Source organism: Lathamus discolor, chromosome 1, assembly GCF_037157495.1.
Source record: "Lathamus discolor isolate bLatDis1 chromosome 1, bLatDis1.hap1, whole genome shotgun sequence".
Taxonomy (NCBI): Eukaryota; Metazoa; Chordata; class Aves; order Psittaciformes; family Psittacidae; genus Lathamus; species Lathamus discolor.
Window position 1 is genome coordinate 140,492,818 of NC_088884.1, and position 21,483 is coordinate 140,514,300.

The window sequence follows — 21,483 nt, forward strand, 5'->3', positions numbered from 1 at the left end:
TCAAATCCTGTGATTCAGTGGTATCCTTTTTATTTGGAGGATGTTTGCAGAGGAAAAGAAAAATTGTCACCAAACAGTCCTACTAATAGAAAAAAACTAAGCTAGGAGTATAAAAGAAACCAAAAACAAACCAACAAAACTTTCTCATCTTCATCTCTTTGTGGGTATTTTATTTCTTAACCTATTTAGATAATTTAAATCGTGCTTGCAAGTATTGTTAAGCCTTGCAGACAAGTGGTCTTCCTTGGTCATTCTGCCACCAGGCAGTGAAACGAGCCCTTGTTAGCGGGAAAGACAGACTAACTTCCACTGACTCCAGCAGAGCTGCATTTGCTTCAGCCAGAGGCTGTGCATTTACATCTGCTTCAAAGTAGGTGAAATAAGGCCAGTGTGTGGAAATGAATCTCTTAGAAAGCAAAACACACATGTGCCTTTATTGTTGCCATGATACCTGTAGGATTTCCCTGAATATATTTTCTGTATTACGGTGAGTCTGCCTTGCTGCTCTCTCCCAGTTTTCCAAAAATGTGCTTTTAACTTATGAAACGAAGTTAAATTGTCCTGTGATATAGGTGCTATTATGGTGTACCTCCCAGGTACAGGATTTCCAGCACTCTGATGGCTCTATACAGCACTATTGCTGTCTCTGTTTTGAAGTCACGTATGCTGCCAACTTTGAGCCCTTTAGGACTGTGGTTCCTTCTATTCAGGAGTACTACTCTTGCTTACAATTACGTGCCCTAGCCATGCTGGTTGGTGGGATTTGCACCTGAAGAAGAGCTGTGCATCCGAAATACATGCCTGTTTTTCCAAGTACATATCCCAGTTCTGCGCAAAAGTTACTGCATTAGACCTGTTATCTTTGCTTAAGGGTATTTTGTTTAGGAAATAGGTTTGCTTGGCATTTAGCGAACCAGGTTTGAGGTTCCAGTTCCCTCATGCACAAGGACCTGAGCAGAGGGGCACTGGCTCTTTGGTCTCCATCCCCAGCACCTTGCTTATCATCACCACCAAATTCTCTTTCATGTGGAAGTAGCACCTAGTTGCTGCTTTTATTAATTTTTGTTAGAATGACTAAATGAAAGCAGAAAGTTTGTTTATTAATTTAAATAATATTTAAATATTTGCTTCCATACAGTTCCATTGCTGGTGCATTTTTCCTTGAGGTGTCAATTATCAGATTTTCTTTCTATCACATAATGAAATCTTTTCCTTCCAGTCCTGACTAATGTGTAAATACGCTAGTCATCTTCTACTACCTTACCTTCAGAAAGAGAAGGAGCTAGATTATGGTCTTTCCGGACAGGCATGTTGAGATTTGTTACTGAAATGAGGTGGTACACTTCCAGTTTAAAACAAGAAGAGATCCTGATTAGTTTAGTACAGGCACATTATCATACTGCTAGATTTTAGTGCTAGACTGATGATAAACAGGCTTATGACAGTAGTGGGTGGAGTATTTGGGGTTTTTTATGCTGATAAATACAGATTTTGCTAAGGATGGCGGAGAAACTAGTTTTCTTGATAACAGAATTTGGTACGTAGGGAATCAAGCATCTTGCCAATATTCTTCCATTCCGCCTTTGTTATAACACAAAATCAACCCTAACTGAACATTTTCCTCAAGTTTAGTTCTTTTTAAAAAAAAAAAAAAAAAAAAAAAGATGAGTAATTATAGTCTCAAAAAACTTTAACACAACCTGCTGATAAATTAAAATATGCTTTGATGTACCATTTTATTCCTGCTCTTCCAGGCAGTGGCTCTGGAGCTCCTGCCATTCTCATTGCATCTCTATTTGTTTCTAAATGACTGATTTCGAGCTGTGCCTTCAGAAGAAAGCCTGAACTGGTTAAAAGCTGCTTCCAGCTTCATGGCATTTAGTCTCTCTAATTAGGAAATATCCACAGATTACATCAGCAGAGAATGGCGCAGACGTAGTCAGAAACAGCAGCTGGAAAGCTGCCTTGCATTTAGATGCAGATCTTGCATTTAGGTTTGCATCTGCTGTGATGCCACCAATACAACCTGTGCTTAGGGAGCATTGACCTTGGCTTACAGGGGATGCCCAGTAGGAGGGAACAGTTTGTGGAACAAAATGATGGAAAAATAAATGGTCTTCATTTACTGCATAAGTGTCCTTTGAAAGAGCCTGCTGGGTGCTGTAGTTTTAATTTCTATTTAACTAAACAAGGGCAACAAGTGATTCATAATGGCAAGAACTTGATTACTATCCTTTCCCTTGAGACAGCAATAAAGTGATAAAATACTAGGTTTGCCAGAGAGTTTGGTCACCAATTCCATGTGCTCTTCAGTGAATTATTTACAATGTTTATTATCATCTCTTTTCAATATCCAAACACATTCCTAGATCAGCCTCCAATAGTAAAATAATTTTGGCAGAGGCTGATGTTTGTAGAAGGCAGTTATAAACAGCAATGCATTACATTTATATAGGTTTTATCCTGTCTTCTTTAGAATACAGAATGTGTTCACAGAACTCTCCTAGCCAGAATTACCAATTAAAATGGCTTGGTTTATGGTTTTGTGGAGGTACATCTGTGTTGCTAGTTGTTTCAAGAGTGAATTTAAAGGTTTGTTTTAAGTAACAGACTTCATTTTTTCAGTATTTTTGAAGTGTCAACTGTTTCCCTCAGTTTTAATGCTACTGGGGTGAAGGCTGTGTTTGGGGTTTTTTTCTGTTATAGATTACATGGTTCAGCCATTCAGACACAAGCATTAAGTTCTGAGGGAATTGACCAGACAATTTTAGCAAGTGGGAATCTCTTCAGACTGCTTCACTCCTTTGTACATTTATTAAAAACTGAATCTATCTGTGGTACCTTTTTAAAGCCTTACTGGCTTTTTGTTAGTTTTTTCTCTGTATTTTGATTTTTAAAAAGAAATTACTAGCACAAATTCCCTGTTTGGTTATAAAAGGGAAGGATAGGGCATTGCAGGTGCTGCCCTCCCCTTGGGCTCTCACTTCTGATTAATGTTTTTCATTGTTTTCCTATTCTTTTCAAAACATATCTGTCACGGCCATGTTGCTGAGTCCCTGAAGCAGAGGCTGCATGGTGGGGTGCAGCAAGCAGATTTCTCTCTCTCAGTTCTGCAGAGAACAGCGCCAGAGGTTTTCAGGGAGCATCCTTGTGTCCCGTCATGTTGGACCCTGTAAGAAGGGACTGTGGTACCAACTGTAAGCCAGCTTTAGGTAGAGGGGAAAGATCAGTTTTTCCTGAGGGACTTGTCGTAATGTTTTAATGTAATCTTCCATTTTAGTCTTCAAACTCTTGTACCACATTATCTTGGTTTTTTGCAGATTGGCCCATGCTGCTTCTGTAACATTCCCATGAATAGCTGGTTTGGGGATCTTTCCCCAGTGAGGACAAGGTTTTAATCATGTGTCTTTAGTGAGACAAAACTCCAGTTGGAAAGTATCAGTCCTGTCTTTGCAACCTGTTCATTCACGCGAACCTGCCTGCAGAAGACCAGCTGTGAACTTCTAGCTGTGTTGACCTTTAAGCTGGCAGGGCTGTGTTTCTGAAGTGGGGTGATGACAGCCCAGTTATCTTGGGCAGATTTTCAGGTAACAGCTTGCTGATGAGGACTTGCTGGCGTGTCTGAGGCAGTGTGGGGTGAGAGGTGGCCTGCCTCGATAGTGACAGCTCTCATGCACCCTTGTGTTTGGACAGGGATGCAAAAGGATCAGCTGCAAGCTGACTGCCCAGTCTCCTGTGGTGAAAGCTGACTTTGGACTTCCATCTCTGGAGTGTATGTAGGCTCTGGTGCCACCCTGTTCAGTAAGGCCTTTCTCCAGAAAAAGAGAGGTCTGTAGTGCAGTGTAAAGATGTAATTTATTCTTATGCAGAGTTTTAAATCAGTTACATCTTAAAATAGTCTTTCTGTTGGTAAGAATTTGACTCTTGTTGTAGAAAGACAAATTATAATACAAATCCAAGTTTCTTAAAGAAACCCAGTGTCTGCTTTCTCATACAGCTTAGCTACACTGGCTCTTTTACTTTAGTTCAGTGCTTTTTTCAGAATTTTTCTTGCTCCTGTTGCTTTAAGAATATTGTAAAAGAAATGTCTTACAGTATAGCCTTTGAGAAGATCATGGTTTACTGCAATACATGTGGTAGGTAAACCGACCCCTATACAAAAGGATACATTTCTTTTTGTGAATCATACTTTAAATTTCTGACCTAAGCCATGTTTTCTGTATTATCAGAGAATTAATACTTTCAAACCCAGGAGCTTTATGAGCTTTGAGCCTCAGTAATTCAGTATGTTTTTCTGGTGTTCATTTACACAGGAACTGCACAATAGCAGTACCAGCTGTGCATAACTTCCATGGGTCTGCCCCTGGTGCAAGAAGAATGGTTCGTGTTTTAGTAAAATCAAGTATCTCTTCTTTTTCCCCCTCTTTATTCCCCTCTGTTCCCAGCAGATATTTGGAGTGATCATTCATTTCAGACAGACCCAGATTTACCACCTGGCTGGAAAAAAATCAATGATGTTGCTGGGATCTACTACTGGCACATACCAACGGGAACAACTCAATGGCAGCGTCCCGTGTCCATCCCAACAGATCTCCAGGGTTCACGAAAAGGATCGCTTGGTTCCATTACTCCATCACCTACTCCAGAAACTGAGGTAACTGAGTGTCTTCTTGTGGGCTGCATACTGTAAAGAAAATTGAAGTAACTTTCTGAATTTACAGGTTTAAATTGAGCTCCAGAATATGGGGCCTGGTAATATCCTGAAGTGTACTATTTGTTGATAGTACATCGTAAGTATCAATTTTGTGTGTGCATTTTCCAATGGCTGTGCCCTCTGAAACATCCGAAACTTAGGATGTTTAGGATGAAATCAGACATATCTCAGATAAATTAGCCAGTTCCTGTTGAACGTGAAACTACAGCAGCTCTGTAGCACACATTGAAGTGTTGCTGCATTATATGGATACAGGATACATAAAAGTTCTGCACATTCTAGCAGTCTTTTGGCTGGGCTCTGGATCATCTTTCTTTCGGTTCCCTTGGTAGGAGCATCACAGAAACATGAGTCTTCATTTGAGACTCTAGTTCCTTTACAGGGTAGTTTCTGTCGAATAAACATGAAGTATTCTCAAGTGTAAGTCCCTTAATATCCTGCCAATATAAAATATCTGTACAAGTGGATCACTGTGTTGCAGTCAGCCTTTTAACAAGAAATAAAGTAATTCTCTCCCACATGTGCCAAAAGAGCACTGCCTTTAAAATAGTCCTTTCAGACACAGTGGGGAGGGGGGGTTGATTGGTATCATATAAGTAAAAAAATAAACTATCAGAAAGCAGAGTGTGCTTAAAAAAAACAACAAAAGCAACCACTTTATTTTACTGTGCTGGGGAGACCTCTGTTGAATGAAATACTAATAGAAGATCAAATTGGTTTGAAATTAATTCTTTTTCATACTAACTTTTCAGAGCAACGTCCAGAGTTTTATGACATCAAGGAAAGACTTTGTACTAGCTTTGAGGTTTGGATGAGGCAATCCTTAGGCTTTATTTATTTATTTAAACTGTATAGAGGTGACATTTCTTTTGTTCTTGAGTTTGTTGATACATGCGCCAGAATAACTTAAATGAAAGTTAAGAGGAGTTAAGGACATTTGAGTGTTGTTACCATCTCGACCCCGGGACTGTTATCCTCTCTAGGCTTAAACATGTACATTCTTGTTCATTATTTTAGAAAGATTGCTCCACATGTTCATAAATGCTACTTGTAAGGGTTGCAAGCTTGACCACAACATTTCAGTTGTGGTTAGCATCAGTCAAGCTCCCATGGAATGTACTGTGCACAGCCAGCATGCTGGAAAGTATTTGTGAAAGGGTTCATGGAAAAAGAACAGTAGTTATTATGATTCAGGTAGAAAACAAGAAAAGAAATCCAGAAATGCTGAATGTAAGCTTCCAGTATAATTTCCCACAATGTACACATGAGGGATATAACTTCACCATAAAGTATAAAATATGCATTATAGGGCTTTAATTAGTAAGTTATCTTTCACAAAAAATTCGTATGGTTGCTCATTGCAGAGGGAAAATGCATATATTCATGTAAAATACTTTTTTACCTCTGTTTAAAATGTCTTTATGATGAAAATTTCAGATCTGGTAATGTGGCAGATTTATTCACAATTTCGTTTGCTTTAAATGAAGAATAGTTTGTGATTATAAATAATGATCATTAATTCTCAGCAGCATCATGGGGAAAACGAAATGTGTGATTTTAATACAGTGTAGATGTATTAAATATGACATTTGAGGAGTCATTCTAAAATGCTGTGTATGTGAGTACTTAGTCTCATCTAGGTTTTTATATGGCAGTTCTAATTCAGGAAGGAATTTGATTCAGCAAAGATTTATGCATATACAGTTCTGTGGCAGCATCAAGACCATGTACTGTAGTGTAAAAGATGATACGGAAAATAAGCAGATTTCCAAAATATGTATTAGTATGCTATTACATGGTTATTTTAATTGCAGGTACAAAGACATTTGTCTCTTGAAGGTTTCTGCATTCACTGATAACCATCTTGCATACCGTTATTGAAACAATACTGATTTTTTGACTCTGTAGTTATTAGGATAGCACTGCAGTACAGTACCAGCAGACTTAGAGTTCAGAATGGGAGTGTGAATTCGGCTCAAGACTTTGTGCACTGCCGAATATTGAAACTGCTACAAAGAAAGGGTGCAGCTGGAGTTACAGTGGAAGCTGTTAGGAAAGGTCTTGCATTTCTTGAAACCACAGATGTTAAGCTTTTTTGAAAGGGAATTGGAGGTAAAATCCTTCGGTTTTTAGCTGGTTCTGAGCAGAATCCCAGAACAGAGCAGTAAGAGGAGTATAAGCCGTGGTGTGGTCTTAAGATAGGAGTGAGTAATGAAATCAATTGTAACAGCGTCAGCTATCATGAATCTTTGTTTTTTTCATCTCTTCTTCATCGATATTTGCCAGCACCTGCTCATCTCCATGTCACTTGCAGGTGATAGAGGTGCAGTCCCTGTTCACTGTACTGCAGCCTCCCCCAAGTGCTCCTCTTCTCCCTCCCTGTGAAGGATTAATCTGGGTGTCTGTGATACGGTCAATCTGACACTTCACAAAAGACGTGGAATCCAATCTGGAGTAGGGACTCCCAAATGCCTTTATCCTAGTGCTGTCATTGGTAGCAGCAGTTGTGGTGGACAGCTTCCAGCTCCAAGTTGGACCGTGTGTGAGCTGTGTTCCCTCATTGCTGCTCGGAAGCCTGCACTCTGAGATAATCTGGTTTGGGAGGGCTGGTTTAGCTCATTCCCATGTGCAGAATTTGTATTGCTTTCTTCTGAAAAGGTTGAGGGATACATAGGTCTTAGGCAGATGAAAGAGTATAATCTAGCATTGAAGATTGGCATGGTCCCAGTAGGCTTCCATGAGTGCATTAAAAAAAAAATACTTCTATCTGTATCACATTTGTTTGTGAAGCATCATTTGCTAGTCTTGAGATGAGTTTGTTTGTGCTCTTTCAGATTTTGAGTTTGTCAAATAAACATTTAGACATGCCTTCCCCCCTGAGTATTGCCTTTTACCCGTTGTCTTGTTTCTTCCTTTTTCTTTTCTTTTTCTTTTTTAATTTTTAAATTTAAATTCTTATTTTGTGTCCCTGTCTCTTAAATGATGTGCTATTCAGAAGCTTTGCTTCATGTAGTAGAATGTGGCTCACAGCTGAGAGCAGTCAACAAAGAATGGATCAAGTCAGCCATTTTGATGTTGTAGCTTACTCTGGGTGTTTAGCACAAAGAAAAGCTGTTAACTGTTGTTGAACAGAAAATCAGGAAAAAATGGGTAGGGAGGCATGACGCTGCAAGGGAATTGTCCTTTCACAAGATAATCAGTAAATTTCAATCCAGAGCAATTATGGATTCATCATTATGCAAAAATCCAGCAGATTTAACTAAAATGCTAATAAATGTTAAATATGAATAATCTGGAACATTCCTGCCTTTTCTCCCCTTCAAAAGCATGAAAATGTATTTTGGTTTCGCACAGCTTATTAAATTTGATTTGGTTTTTCAGGGCACTTTCCTCCTGTGTGTTGCCAAATGACTTCCTTTGTGAATCCTCATCCTTTGTAACATTCTTTTCCAAATTTTAGAGGTTTTGCTGCCTCTTTCCCACTTCCTGTGGGGAGAAAAAGCTGTAGGGTTTAGTTTTTAGTGGGAGCTTCTTTGAGATCATGGCAGAATTTGGTGGTGGTAGTTGTTGTCCTATAGCATGACTCATCCCAGGCCTGGATAACCTCTAGAAGTTCTCCTGTGGGGAACATAACCATTAGCAGCTAATAATTAGAAAGGAGGGGTTTAGTAGGGAAACCTAACAACTCAATTAATTCAAACGCATTTTAGGGAAGAGTTACTCCAGGGAGTTGTTTCTCACAAATAATTCCTCCAGTGAGATGTACTGAGAACGTTTCTGAGGTGAGAGGTCTACCCTACAAATTAGTGCATTGGGCCATATGGATAGGAATCACTTCATCTTGGGGCTGAGCTGGACATCCTGGGAGAGCTCATCTTAAAGGGGCCACTAGGTACCGGGATACTTGGTTTGGTGAATCTGTGAAGAGGTGGCTCTGGGTCTCTCGAGAGCCAAATCTCCTGTCCCACCTGGCTCTTGTTCATGACTCTGAGATTTCTGTGCTCATGGGGAAGAGGAAGACAGCGCCAACATCACCTGCTCCTCCCAGGCTTAACAGAGAAGGATGAACCTCAGGTTGCTGTAGTGCTAAATGCACCGCTCCTTGTTTGACTGTGCCAGCAAATGCCTCTGAAATTTTGAGAAACGTGAATGGAAATGAGAGGGTGGTTTGTTTGGGTTTTGGTTTGTTCCACTTCTTTAAAAAAGCTGCTAGACTTTCTTCAGCAAGAAGTCTCTCTCACTCCTTATTAATCCTCCTTCCCTTCACTGTCCTTTTCTTGTGCTCTGTCTCTAGAAATACTTGATTTTTACCTTGTATATACCTTATCCTTGTATATATATAGTTCTGTTTCAGTATTTCCAGTTCCAATAGTGTTGGGGTCTTTTAGCAAAAACACCAATCAAATAGAAATCCTAATGTTTCCCCTTAATTGCTGTTTATCAAAGGCTGTAGCAGCTGTGGCCAACATTCATATTCAGATTCATTTTGCTTGCTTTTAAGATCATAGTTAAAGAGTAGTTTCATTGTCTGTTCCTAATTTATATTAACTTTCCTTGTTTCAATCATTTGTTTTGGTAAGTAACTGTTAGAGGCATGTCTTCCCTCCCCTTCCCTCAAATGCCATGGTATAGCGGAGTTATTAGTTAAAGTTTGAGGTGATCTGTTCCCTAACCCATCCTGTAAATATCAATGCTAACAACAGTGTCTTGTGTTTTTTTTTCTTTTTCTTTTTTTTTTGTTTTCTTTTTTTTTTTTTTTTTTTTTTGTCAATGTGCTTCTTCCTGTGTGAATAATTATGTGTCTAGAAACAGCCATGGAGTGATTTTGCTGTACTGAATGGGGGAAAGATTAATAGTGACATTTGGAAGGCAAGTATATTGTCAGATTTTAGAACCTTTAATACTGTTACCCTTGTTTTTTGCATGGCAGTGGCTGTTTTTTTTCCCTTTTTATTTTTCCATGAATGTCATTCATAATCTAGGCCAAAGTGAATGGGGGTACTGCTAGGGATGTCTAGCTCACAAACATGCTGCCTTTTCTGATCTTTCCACTTGGAATGGATTTAGTCTAAACTAGCAGGGCAACTGCCATGATGTAACAAATAAGATGCCTGCAGTGAATGAAATGCAGCTTGAGAATATATGCATGCCTCTTTTCAACTTCAGCCAGAAATACTATTGCTTCTTTGCAGGGAGGATTTAATTTCCCTTTGAAATAAGAAATAACATGGTGGTGTACTTAATACTGTATTAGTAGCACTTAAAACTATACTAATAGCTCTGCTTTTATCTCTAGGATCTGCATGCAGCCACTGTGAACCCAGACCCGAGTCTGAAAGAGTTTGAAGGAGCAACGTTACGCTATGCCTCTTTGAAGCTCAGGTACAATGACTTCAGAAGTCTGCATGGAAATCTCAGCTCCATTTTGTGCTGTGATTTTTATATGACTTTAAGATGACTTCTTTTTTTTTTTTCTTCCCTCCCGTAACAGAAATGGTCCACAATCTGATGATGATGACTCCTGTAGCATCAACAGTGATCCAGAAGCCAAGGTCTGTAAGAAGATCCACAATAAGATAACAGTTAAAAATTTGCAATTGTAAACATGACTTGCAAGGTGCAGATGTCTCCTAAGTTTTGAAATGAACAGTACTTCTCCTCTTGGTGCAATGTAGATTGACCGTGCAAAACTATTTTCATCAAAGGAATTTGTAGATTTAAAGCTTCATTCAGTTTGGTCAGGAAAGTATTACTTATTTTAAAATCACGTAAGCCAGGAAATTGAATGTTGCAGTTTAATATTCTACTGTCCAACTGTAATAACTGACCTCTTGCACAACTGCGTGAGGTTTCTGTCCTGCAAGAGGGAAGGCTCTGTTGTTTGTCATGGCTGGATAGCTTCCTGAGGCATTCAGTGTCAGAATTTGCTCTTTATTCTTGAGTTTACCTCTTTTTTAAGTACTGTTTTTTGTTAGTGTGCCTGCTTGAGCTCAAAGCTAATACCAAGACATTTTAGATCGAAGAACTTCATATTTTAAAACACAGAATGCAACCTGGTTTGAAAATAAAATTCATCGAAAAAAATGAGATCATTATGTGAGCAAGCACATAATTAAATCAGAGTTTTTATTGTTGTAATCTAAGATTTTTGAGGAGAAAGAAGCAGCAGAAGGTTTTGACTGCTTGTATACATGTCTCCAGATTTGTCTTGTTCGTAGTTTGCCTTGTGCTTGCATCCATTTTTAAGGATGTATGTGAATCTCTGTAATTGGAAATCCAAGTCATTTATAGAAGTGTTTTGTCTGTACTACACACCTGCAGTGATTTTCAGGATCAGAAACTACTTATACGCAGGAAGACAGTATGTAACAGTTAATTATACTAGCATTAATGACATATTTTAGGAGAGAAAACAGACTGATCAGGGTACTTAAACTTCTTTGTCATCTTGATTATTTGGCTTGTGATGTTTAAATCAGACGTGTTTTGCTAGGCAGGCTGGTAGCTAAAAAGCAAGGGTTTCAGCTGTGCTCATTACAATGACAAGCACTAAATTCAGAGCACAGTAAATGGAGTCAGAGGACCGATGAGCATTAGGTACCAGTCAGCAGAACCAGAAAGCTGTTCCTTTCATGATAAGCCTTATGGTATGGAAAGCATTATAGGGAGGCAGTCTTTTGATAAGTCTGACTCTTTACGAGGTGATTTGCACTGAGTAGAATTAGGAGCCTTTCCTGCATGGGGAACTGTTGGCAGCATTTGTGTGGATGAGTAACACATGTCATCACCTCCCTTCCCTTTGTTGCTTTCTGTTTAAACTTCAAAATTTATGGTACTGATACCCATCCGGTGTCTGTGAAATAGGTCAGTGCCAAAAGCTTGTCCTCTTTAGTGTATCACAGCTGGTTTTGTTTCTCCTGTTCAGGCAAAACCATGCTGATGACACAATAAGCTGGTGTCAAAACTGAGTGCTGAAACATCCACATAAGTGACTGAGAATAGCAAGGGGAAATAGAGGGGAAACTATACATGTTTGGTCTGGGTTGTTGTATTTTTGTTGTTTTCAGCCACTTGAGTCAAAGCACCTTACCTGCTGTCTGTCAGAGCCTGATGGGGATGTTGTGCAGGGTCAGCCATGACCAAGTGTGTGGACCAGCAGGTGAATCTCAGCAGCACTGGTGTTGCTTTACAGCAGGGAGAGGCTGTGGGCAGAGCTGTTCAGAGCCTCTGCCCCATCCTCCACAGGAAAAGCAGCTACTGCATGGCTGTACCTTACCCGGATGGTAGCAGCAGGGAAGTGGCCCAGAAACAGCAGGGAAAATCTTCACTGGTGGAAAATGCTCTGGGATCTTTAATTCTCCTATGAATGGGAAGGGGGTATGGTAGGTGGATTTCTTTCCAGCCCGTTTTCACAAAATATTTCAAAACTGAGAGAAGTCTGATAGGATTTGGAACTGATGACCTGAGACTTGGAAATGAAAATCTTAGCCCCTTAGGCTGTCTTCTGCTGAGTGCCGTGCTTCAGCTATATTTGATTGAAGCTTGCTTTCGTGTGGCAACAAGCACAGACACTTTTTTTGAAATTTCAGCATAAGGAAGCTTTTTTTAATTCATTAAACTCACTGTTGGAAGCATTTGTTAAAATGGACCTCATTAGAGATTTTTTAGAGATCTTAAGCCTATTTAAACCTATTCATGATAGCGGCCAGTACATTTGGGAGGAAAAAAATCGATTTCCTCACTGAGTAATGCTCTTTTAGCAAAGGGAACCATGCCACCTTGTGGAAAGCTGAAGTAGTTGTCTTTCCTCAGAGTGTGAACTGCAAAGGTTGTAGCACTGCATAGATGTCAGTTTTAGGGAAAGTGTGTCATATAATTAATGTAATTCTTGTAAGAAGAGTGTTTTATGCAGCAGCGCAGTTAAGCATGCAAAACTGTGAAGAAACAGCAGATGTTTCTCTATACATCATGTACTTTAAGATGCAGCTTCATATCCTTGGCATCTTCATGTAGGTTGTCTGCACAAGGCAATAAAAGAGAAGGAGAAGGAAAGAAAGGGGAGAGTGATTACATCCAGCTTCTTGATTTCAGTAATTTGGTATGAATTACTTGAAGAGATGGCTCATTGCACTTGACAAGGATCCTAATTCTGCATGTGAAACATGCACAACTGGAAATGAGTTTTGAATTGGTACTTCCCAGGAGACAGATCATAACCTTCCTGGTTAATTTATAGAGCAAACTGCACCTTCCTAATCGAGTTTCAAGGGAGGTAAAGATGCTTTACCAGTCCTGGTCTGTAAATTCCTCTGGGCTCTGTCTTTTTACATTGTTGTAAATTATGATGGCGGAGTGTAAAAGTATAGAAAGATGCTGAATTTTTTCTCATGGTTATGTAAAGAAACAGAGCCTCCTGGGAAATCTGTCTTTAAAAATGGGGTGAAAAACTGAAAGCTCATGTGACTCAATTTCTCCAAAATAATTTCAGAATTGGCTTGTTTGGCCTGACATTTGGGCTTGCCTTTGTTCTGTCCTTTTAAACATGGCTTTCTACAAAGACTTATTGTAGTCTTTCAGCATAAAGCGCAGATTTTTGAATTCCCTGCCTAAATGAGTCTCTTCAGCAGACTTTCACTTTCTAGCCTTACCATTTTAGAGTAGTTTCAGCTATATGTCACCATTTAAGAATAGGAAGAATGTGTTTCTACCAGCAGAAGTACTAGGCAGGTGCTCCAAAACTCTGTTTTCTACTTTAGAAACCAGTAAATGCTCAGAATCTCAAAGAAAGAGGAGGAGACTTTCCCAAAGGGGTGGAGGTAGGAGATGCTAAGGCGCTGCGTTCAGGTCACAGCCTCCTCCTGGATTCTGACAATTGCGTTTGAGGCCTTGTGTGGGATGGTTTAGTGTGAGGTGTCCCTGCCCATGGCAGGGGGGTTGGAACTAGATGATCTTGAGGTCCTTTCCAACCGTAACTATTCTATGATTCTATGCTGATACCAGGTATCTGAATTTGATTACTTACCTGTAGGTGAATGAAAACACAGTTGGAGACACAGAGAGTGATTTGGTGAAGAACTCCCTACAGATTACCTGGGCTTCAGGGATTAACCAGTTGGTCTTTTTGAAGTAATGCGAGGGATGCTTCTGACAAACTGACTTGTCAGACCATGTGGGGCTGTCATGAAAGTGGCCTGTAAATAGCACTGTCAGAATAATTTTACTGTCTGTTCCCCGAAGAGTTAGTATCCATCTCTCTACTGCTTTTCTTGCTATGGAAGCAGGTATGTGTGTTTTGGAGACATCCTATGTTTGCTTGTTTCTGGTCTTCTCAGGAAGCAAATATCCTGGCTAGACACTGGACCATTTGTAAATAATTAGCATGTCTCATTGGTGTTAGAATGAGTCTGATTTGTGATGCAAGTGAAGACTTAACCAGAAAGGAGGAGATTTTGTCATTTATACTAGTTCCAAGAAAGGATGATCTTTGCAAACGGGGTATTTCAGCATTTTCCAGCAGTTTCACAGCCCACCTCATTCTGCATAGAATCTTCTCATGAGCACATGAAACACTACAAAAAGCCGCAGTTCAATTAATTTCAATGAATGGACTTGAATCAATTAATTAAATCTGAGGAGTTTATTCCATCTTAAGTCTCCTTATGGAGATAGATTAAATTGGAAAGGAAAATTTGGCTTCTTTAACAGTTTCTAATCCAAAAGGGTACTTCTGCTTTTTGGGTTTGTTTTGTTGGGTTTTTTTTGGCCTGGGCTAGTCTTACTATCAAGTAACTGGTCAACTAGTTCAAGTATTACCTTCCTTTGATGGTAAAAACCTCTTAACCTAGAATTTTGAGGCAGGGTTTTTTTTTTTTATGTTTAGCCATCTTGTGCATTTATCTCAGGTGATTATGTTTCTCCTTCAGCTTAGTTTTATGAAACAAGCCACGTAGGTTTAATTATTCATAATGAGGCTAGAAGGGTTCTTGCCATCTCCTTATGAGTCCCTGTTTCCCTGACTGTTGTAGCAGCTCTGTTTGCTCTCTTCAGTTCTTAACCATGGCAATCAGATTTGTTAGTTTGGTTGGAGTTTTTCCAGGGTCTTGTAGGGTAGCTTTAAAACATCCATATCTCTGTTGGAAAGCTCTTGACACAGAATTTAATTTACTTTTTCAACTCCTAAGTAGGTAATCAGTTCAGTTGCAACTTAAGCCATAATTACAGCCAGTGTTTAGAAGTTTCACCAGAAGGAAAGTTCTGGGCTTCCTCTCAACAATTTGCATAGCGCCTTGGTCGGGAGGAGGGAGTTGGTTGGTCTGGGGTTTGTTTTGGGGTTTTTTCAAAGTATCTTATTGCCAGTAGCTGAAAGGTTCTTGTGAACAGCAGAATTTTTGGATTTTGGGGATTAGCCTGAGCAGTGTGTGCATAGTTCTTTAGCCACTAAGCTACTGCCAATAGAAAATAAAGTGCATCTTTGGAGATACAGATTTTTGCATTGGTGAGACCGTGTGGAAATGGCTTCACAAAATGCAGTAAAGCAGATTATACTCAGTGCTCACAGATCATCCTTAAATTATGTTCTTAAGTACTTGAAATCAAAAGAGCTATAGAGTAAGAGTTCAGTAGTTTTTAAAAAATAGTTGCCTTTTCCTCTTGGCTTATCTTAGGCTTTCAGAGAGAAGAATAACAGTCTGGGAATAAAATCCTCTTTTTTAAAAACAAACAAACAAATCCCCACCATAAACCCAAAATAAACACTGTAGTGGAATTGGGGTTGGGGTACTTTTCCTTGTTGCTTTCAAAACCAAAAACATGCCCTTAGTTTCTTCCCACTCTCACCACCACAGTGGCTTTCAAAATGATGAGTTAAAACGTAGATCTTCTGTTTGTAACATCAGTGAATAACTGGAAAGAGGTCAGCCTTGATAATTCCTATAGCATAGCAAAAGTTTATCTGTCCATCCTTGCAGCTTCTGGGTAGCAATGGTGAGTGATGGTGACAGCAGTTTCTAAACTGGTTACTTGTTTCTGATTTTGGCTGTTTCCCATAAGCTGTGTTAATCTATCACCCCAGCTATGAAGATGCTGCAGGCAAATGATGCAAGTGCTTGAAAGCATTCTGCTTCAAAAGCAGTTTTAGAAATAGCAGACTAAAGCACTAAAATACATCTCAACATTTATTTTTCTTTTTCTTCAAAAAAAAGTCTAATTTTGTACATTAGAACTTTTGGAGAGTGTGTTTGCTTCTCCATTATCTCTCTCTGATTGATATTTACTACTCTTGACACCTGTTGTGTCATTAGGTGATGTTATAAGTGATAATGTCATAATGTGAGGTATCTCATAATACAGTTTTCCATCTAGAGGATGTTTGCTTCCACCTTGTCCCTAAGTGTAGTGTTGTTTAATCAAATATGAAGATTAGTCCAGACCAGAAAAAGATGTAACTTCCTCCCAAATCTAAGCTACAAATCTGAGTTATAATATCCTTAATTCATAGAATTGTAGAACAGTTTGGGTTGGAAGGGACATTAAAGATTATCTAGTGCCAGCCCCCCTGCCATGGGCAGGGACACCTCCCACTAGACCAGGTTGCTCAAATCTCAGTTAAGTGGCCTTAAACACTTCTAGGGATGGGGTATCCACAACTTTTCTGGGTAACCTGTTTCAGTGTCTCACCACCCTCACAGTGAAGAATTCCTTCCTAATATCCAATCTAAATCTACCCTCTTTCAGTTTAAAGGCATTACCCTTTGTCCTACCCTATATTATCTTGGAAAAAGTCCCTCTTCACCTTTCTTATAGGCCCCCTTTAGGTACTGGAAGGCTATAAGGTGTCCCTGAAGCATTCTCTTCTTCATATTATAACAATCGTTAAAATATATGTATGATATAAACATCTGTTTCTTGAGCCCTTCAAGATTTATTATTAGATCCTGCAAAATGTTACATGTTTTTCGTTCCTAGAAATCCTACATATCCTTGGGATCTAATTAGATGTAAAGCTGTCATGCATGATCAGGATATGGGTGATGGAACAGCGGGAGGAATAAAGACAGAGAGATTTCACTTGTAGCCTTCCTTAGAAAAATATATCACAAAGCCATTCCTCATGTGAAATAGAATGGAAACTGCTTTAAAAGTTATCAATATTTTCCAGGTTTGTAATGCAATAGTTATGTATTAAATTCAGTACTTGCTTTATTAGGATGTAGTGTACCGAAGGGTTGTGTTGGGTGCTAGATTTCTACAGGATTGGGAAAAGAGAAGGTAAAGTATAGGAGCGTGTTTGTTTCAAATCAGAGTATCTCCTTGGCCCATAAAGTTTCAGTATTGATGGTGATTTTGTCTGCCACAGGTCTGTTGACCAGGAATTGTTGTTAGAGTAGTAAGAACATAAATAGCAATTACGTAACAGGAGGATAAATGATGCAGATAGGAGTTGTGTGGGTTATGCTTTTCTCTTGAAGCAGTTACTGCTTTGTGAATGCCATGAGTAGCTTGTTGCATGGGCAGTTTAGGTGCATGCTGGTGACCTTTCCTCACAGGCAGGTAGCTTCCTTCCCTGACTGCCAGCTGGGAGAGGTGGTGCTGGAGTCAGCATGAAATCACAACTGTGGCGCACCCAGTGTGCTGATGTTGCCTCTGAGTAACAGGAAGTCATTTCCAAAGTTGAAACAGTGATGTTAAAATTGTAGCTACTCTCTCAGGAAGTGTTGGTCATGTTTGAGAAAACATGAATGTACCTGACTTTTTTTTTTTTCATTTTCTTTTTTAATGATGCTGTTTCTTCCAGTGGTGGCTGTTTCAAGAAGAGAACAGAAGTTGCTTGACTAGATCAAAATGCCACTGTCATCCTTAGCACTGTTTCTCATGGATATGCATGGTGCATTTTTTTCTTGGCTGGGGTCTGTGTATGGCGTCTTACTTTACACAACCATTTAACAAGCCATAGTTGTTGATCAGAACATAGAATCATAGAATGGTTTGGATTGGAAGGGACCTTAAAGATCATCTAGTTCTAAGCCCCCTGCCATGGACAGGGACACCTTCCACTAGACCAGGTTGCTCAAAGCCCCATCCAACCTGGCCTTATGTTAAATGTGGAAGAGTGGTGTTTTCCTGGTGTTTCTTAATGACATGGGTCTACTTTTAAAGCTGTTCTGTCAGCCACTCCACATTAATTTGCAGTAGCTGGGACTGGCATCCAGGCATCTTGCTATTCCTTATGTCTGTGTAACGAAAACCAGAAGAACCTAGCTGCTGCTCTAAGAGAGATTTATTTTTTTTTTCCTTGGAAGAATCTGTGCTTCCTGGCATTTTAATTTTTCTTATTTTTAGTTGTTTTTCATCACAATTCATTCCTTGTTTTGTGGTGCACCACACTGGGCAAGGAGTGCTTTGTGTATGATTGATGGAGGAGTCCTCAGGAGTGGACAGAAACCAAGGGAAGAAGCAGTATTCATTGTACTCATGTCCCACAGGCAGAAAGCTCCTGTTGCCATTCTGCAGGGCAATACATCCAGTGCTCAGGCAGCTCCTAGTTTAGCTCAGCATCTGCTGATATTGCTGGCAGGAGTTCCCATCAGCTCGCTGGCATCTTTGCTTAATATACTGCAGAGTTAATCACAGCTTGCAGCCTGTCATACTCACCACTGGAGACCAACCATTTCAATTCTAAACTAATATCTAGCCTCTGTCAGCTCCAGGTTTAGAATGGCCCATTGGTTATGTACTGCGTTTTGAATGTCTATTCATCATCTTGGTGCTACAAAATGAACTGATCAGATGATACTTTTTTATTTCTTTTCAATTGTTTGCATTACCTTGCCAGTTTAGGGTAGCTGAGGGAAATAACCTGTTCTAGTCTGCAGTGTCACAAAGCTTGCCACTTCATTGCATAGGTTTTTAATGAGAAGAACTGAGTGTGTTTATATGTGTGCACGTATATATGTAAAAATGTGTTACATGATATATCGTATATACACAGTTTGAAAACAGCACAGTACAAGCTTACTGTATTATTTGTCTGTTACAGACTTGCTGAAAGGTACGTTTGTGGAGGAAGTTAGTTTAAACATTAATTAGAATGGAACATTGTGTGAATAACGGAGCAATAGGTAGCTTTAGCCAGCGTGTATTTTGGTGTATATATTTATTTTGGTATTAGTTCTACCTTTAAATTTCACTATGAAAAAGCCGAAGTTTTCCTTGTCAAAATTTCCTGCATTTCATCAAAGAGAAGAGAGAGTGGGAGGTAATACTTATCTCTAAAGATATTTAAATACAGGAGATATGCAGTACATCATGCTGTGTTGCCTCTGTGTGGGTATTCATTATTCCATATGGTTGAAAGTGATTGCTCTGTGGCGCTGGAGGGAGGCAGTGTGACATCAAGGCAGCGTGAGTCCTCAGGTGTGGTCTACTAGGGCTCAAGATTTCTAGACTAAAGGTGCATATTTGTTTGAGTCTTTTTCAAAGAGTGGGGATCGATCAACTTCATTGACTTTGGATCCTGTTGTAAACATAATTTCTGCAGAAAACAAATTACTCTTAACAACATTGCTTCTAAAGAGACATGAAATCCCGAATCCAGTGAAGCCGGAAGGTTTTTCTCCATTGATTCAGCAGGATCAGGAGTTCACCTAAAGGCTTTTTTGGTGTGGTTTGGTTTGCTTTGTTTTGTGTTTTTTGGAGGTTTTTTTTAAGTTGGATGTCAAGCAGATTACCTTTGAAATTATCACCACAGTATGACACAAAGTGCTGCTGGCTGCGTTACAACCACTTACATCTATCACCCTTCAGAAAAGCCCACATCAGAAAAATGCCACTTTAAGGTTGAAGTTTAAAAAGTGCAGAACATTATTTTTCAGGAAATGAATGCACACATTCTTTCATGCCCTGTAAGCTCCTGCATGGCTTGTCTTTACTGACAAAGCATGTGTTTGTGTTGGGGTCGTTTTCATGTGTTTCAGAATAATGAAACCTGCATGAATTATCCTCAGTTCAGTTATTCTGCAGGATAGATCCTAATTTGAACATCATTACAGCTATCATCCTATATTAATTTCCAGTGAGAAATATGACTGCCTTTTCTTCACTGAAGAAGTAGCTTTTTATTTTAGTGCATTAAAATGAAATCTAAAACACCCTTAGCTCAATGCAAAGTGCATAAACCCATCCCTTTAGAATGTAAAGTCAAGGTATCTGCAAACCATCTAAAAGCCATTTCTTTACTGAAAAGACTGGAGGAAAGAATAAAGCAATTTAAATTTCTTCAGACCTACATGTAGCAAAAGACTAATAGTAGAGAAATATTAGTGTCCCTTCCATTTTTTGCTCAACTGACTAGATCTTTTACTTGATTCAGAAATACAGTAATGAATAAGAAATTGGGATTCAAAAAATCTTGAACCAGCACAATAGTCCTGCAGCATTTTCTTGCCTTGAGAGAGGAGATTTGACCTCTGGCTGTGAGCCAGCAGGAACCACCGAGGCAGAAGTATTAAACTCAAAACAAGAGAGGGACTTTTGTCATTCTACGCATTGGAGTCTGTGAGTCTGAAAAATGAGACTCTAGTGTCTTGGAGAAAGAGTAAGGGACTGTGAGAGCACAAAGTTCAATATTGACCTCTAGAGAAGTAATTTGTTCTAAAGGTTATTTACAGTATTTGTAAAGCCTTTGTATTTTATTCATTTATAATCATCTGATTGAAATAGCAGTTACAGGGGTTTTCTGCATTTTGTTGTGACCTGCGTATCTGTGTGCTTGTTTTTGTTCTGCATGCACATTTTCAGCAGTTCAAATAATACAGCATGAACTGCAACAGAAAGCTGGAAACATTGAAAAATCTCATTAGCATGTTTTTGATTCTCCATTTTTAATTTTTTGTACTTAAAATTTTCTATGTGACAACCGCCAGTATTTGAGAAAACGGATGCATTGCTGTCTGTGTCAATTAAATGCAAGTGTTTGCTTGTTCAGTGATTTCATAAGATCTTTTTTTCTTTTGTTACTCAGTTTAGCTTTGATCATCTCCAATATTTTCATCTGGAATCAGTGCAAGCTTTCTTGATGTAGAGCAGGCAAATATACTGGAACATAGTTCTTTCTCAGAATAGAGTGGCTCTATTTTATGATACTTGATCTTCCAAAGCACAAAATATGATACTTCATTTTATTTTAAAACTGTTAAAGAAATGCAATTTCCAACATTGTGTTAGCTGCATGAGAAATGGTTAACTGCGTGACCTACATGCTGTGTCTTGGGCACAAGCCTGCTCAGTGGTCTATAACGAAAGGTCTTACTAAATACTGTAATGATTTACGTATGTCTGCAGGCAGGTATAACCTTTTAAAAGAAAAAACAGGAAGGGAAACTACTCAGAACCATGTTCTGTAGGTTCAGAAATAGAGAAGAATTTAGTAGCAGGAATTTAAATTGCCAAGGCAAATATACTCTAATATAGATGTTCATAGTGGCTACCAACAGCTGTGTGATCTGAAAAACGATCAGCCCATCGTTTTGTAATGTATATTAGGTGGTTGTTCTCAGCCTAATGTTCTAATACATTTTTTCCCTGTAATGGGATCTTTTCTATCCATGCCCTTATGATCCATCCAGTTTCCAATGCTACCCTGCCATCAGTCATACATAATTCATCTCTTGGCCTCTGTCTGTAGGGGATTACATTTTCTTTGGTTCCTTTGATTTTATCGTTTTTAATGTTACATGCTTAGCACTAGATGAGCAACAGCCAGTGTGTGACAT

General features: G+C 39.1%; 1 protein-coding gene across 16 annotated transcripts in view; it reads left to right on the top strand.

Annotated features, from left to right (window-relative positions):
* APBB2 (amyloid beta precursor protein binding family B member 2) overlaps positions 1-21,483 on the top strand; it is a 196,075-nt gene that overhangs the window by 119,354 nt on the left and 55,238 nt on the right. For 11 of the 16 annotated variants that reach the window (XM_065698327.1, XM_065698349.1, XM_065698311.1 and 8 more), the window contains 4 exons: positions 4,446-4,654; positions 9,521-9,583; positions 10,011-10,096; positions 10,206-10,266. In XM_065698327.1, the coding sequence (XP_065554399.1) occupies positions 4,446-4,654; positions 9,521-9,583; positions 10,011-10,096; positions 10,206-10,266 (419 nt within the window). The remainder of the gene's footprint in view (positions 1-4,445; positions 4,655-9,520; positions 9,584-10,010; positions 10,097-10,205; positions 10,267-21,483) is intronic. The other 5 variants (XM_065698366.1, XM_065698404.1, XM_065698413.1 and 2 more) reach the window with 3 other exon arrangements.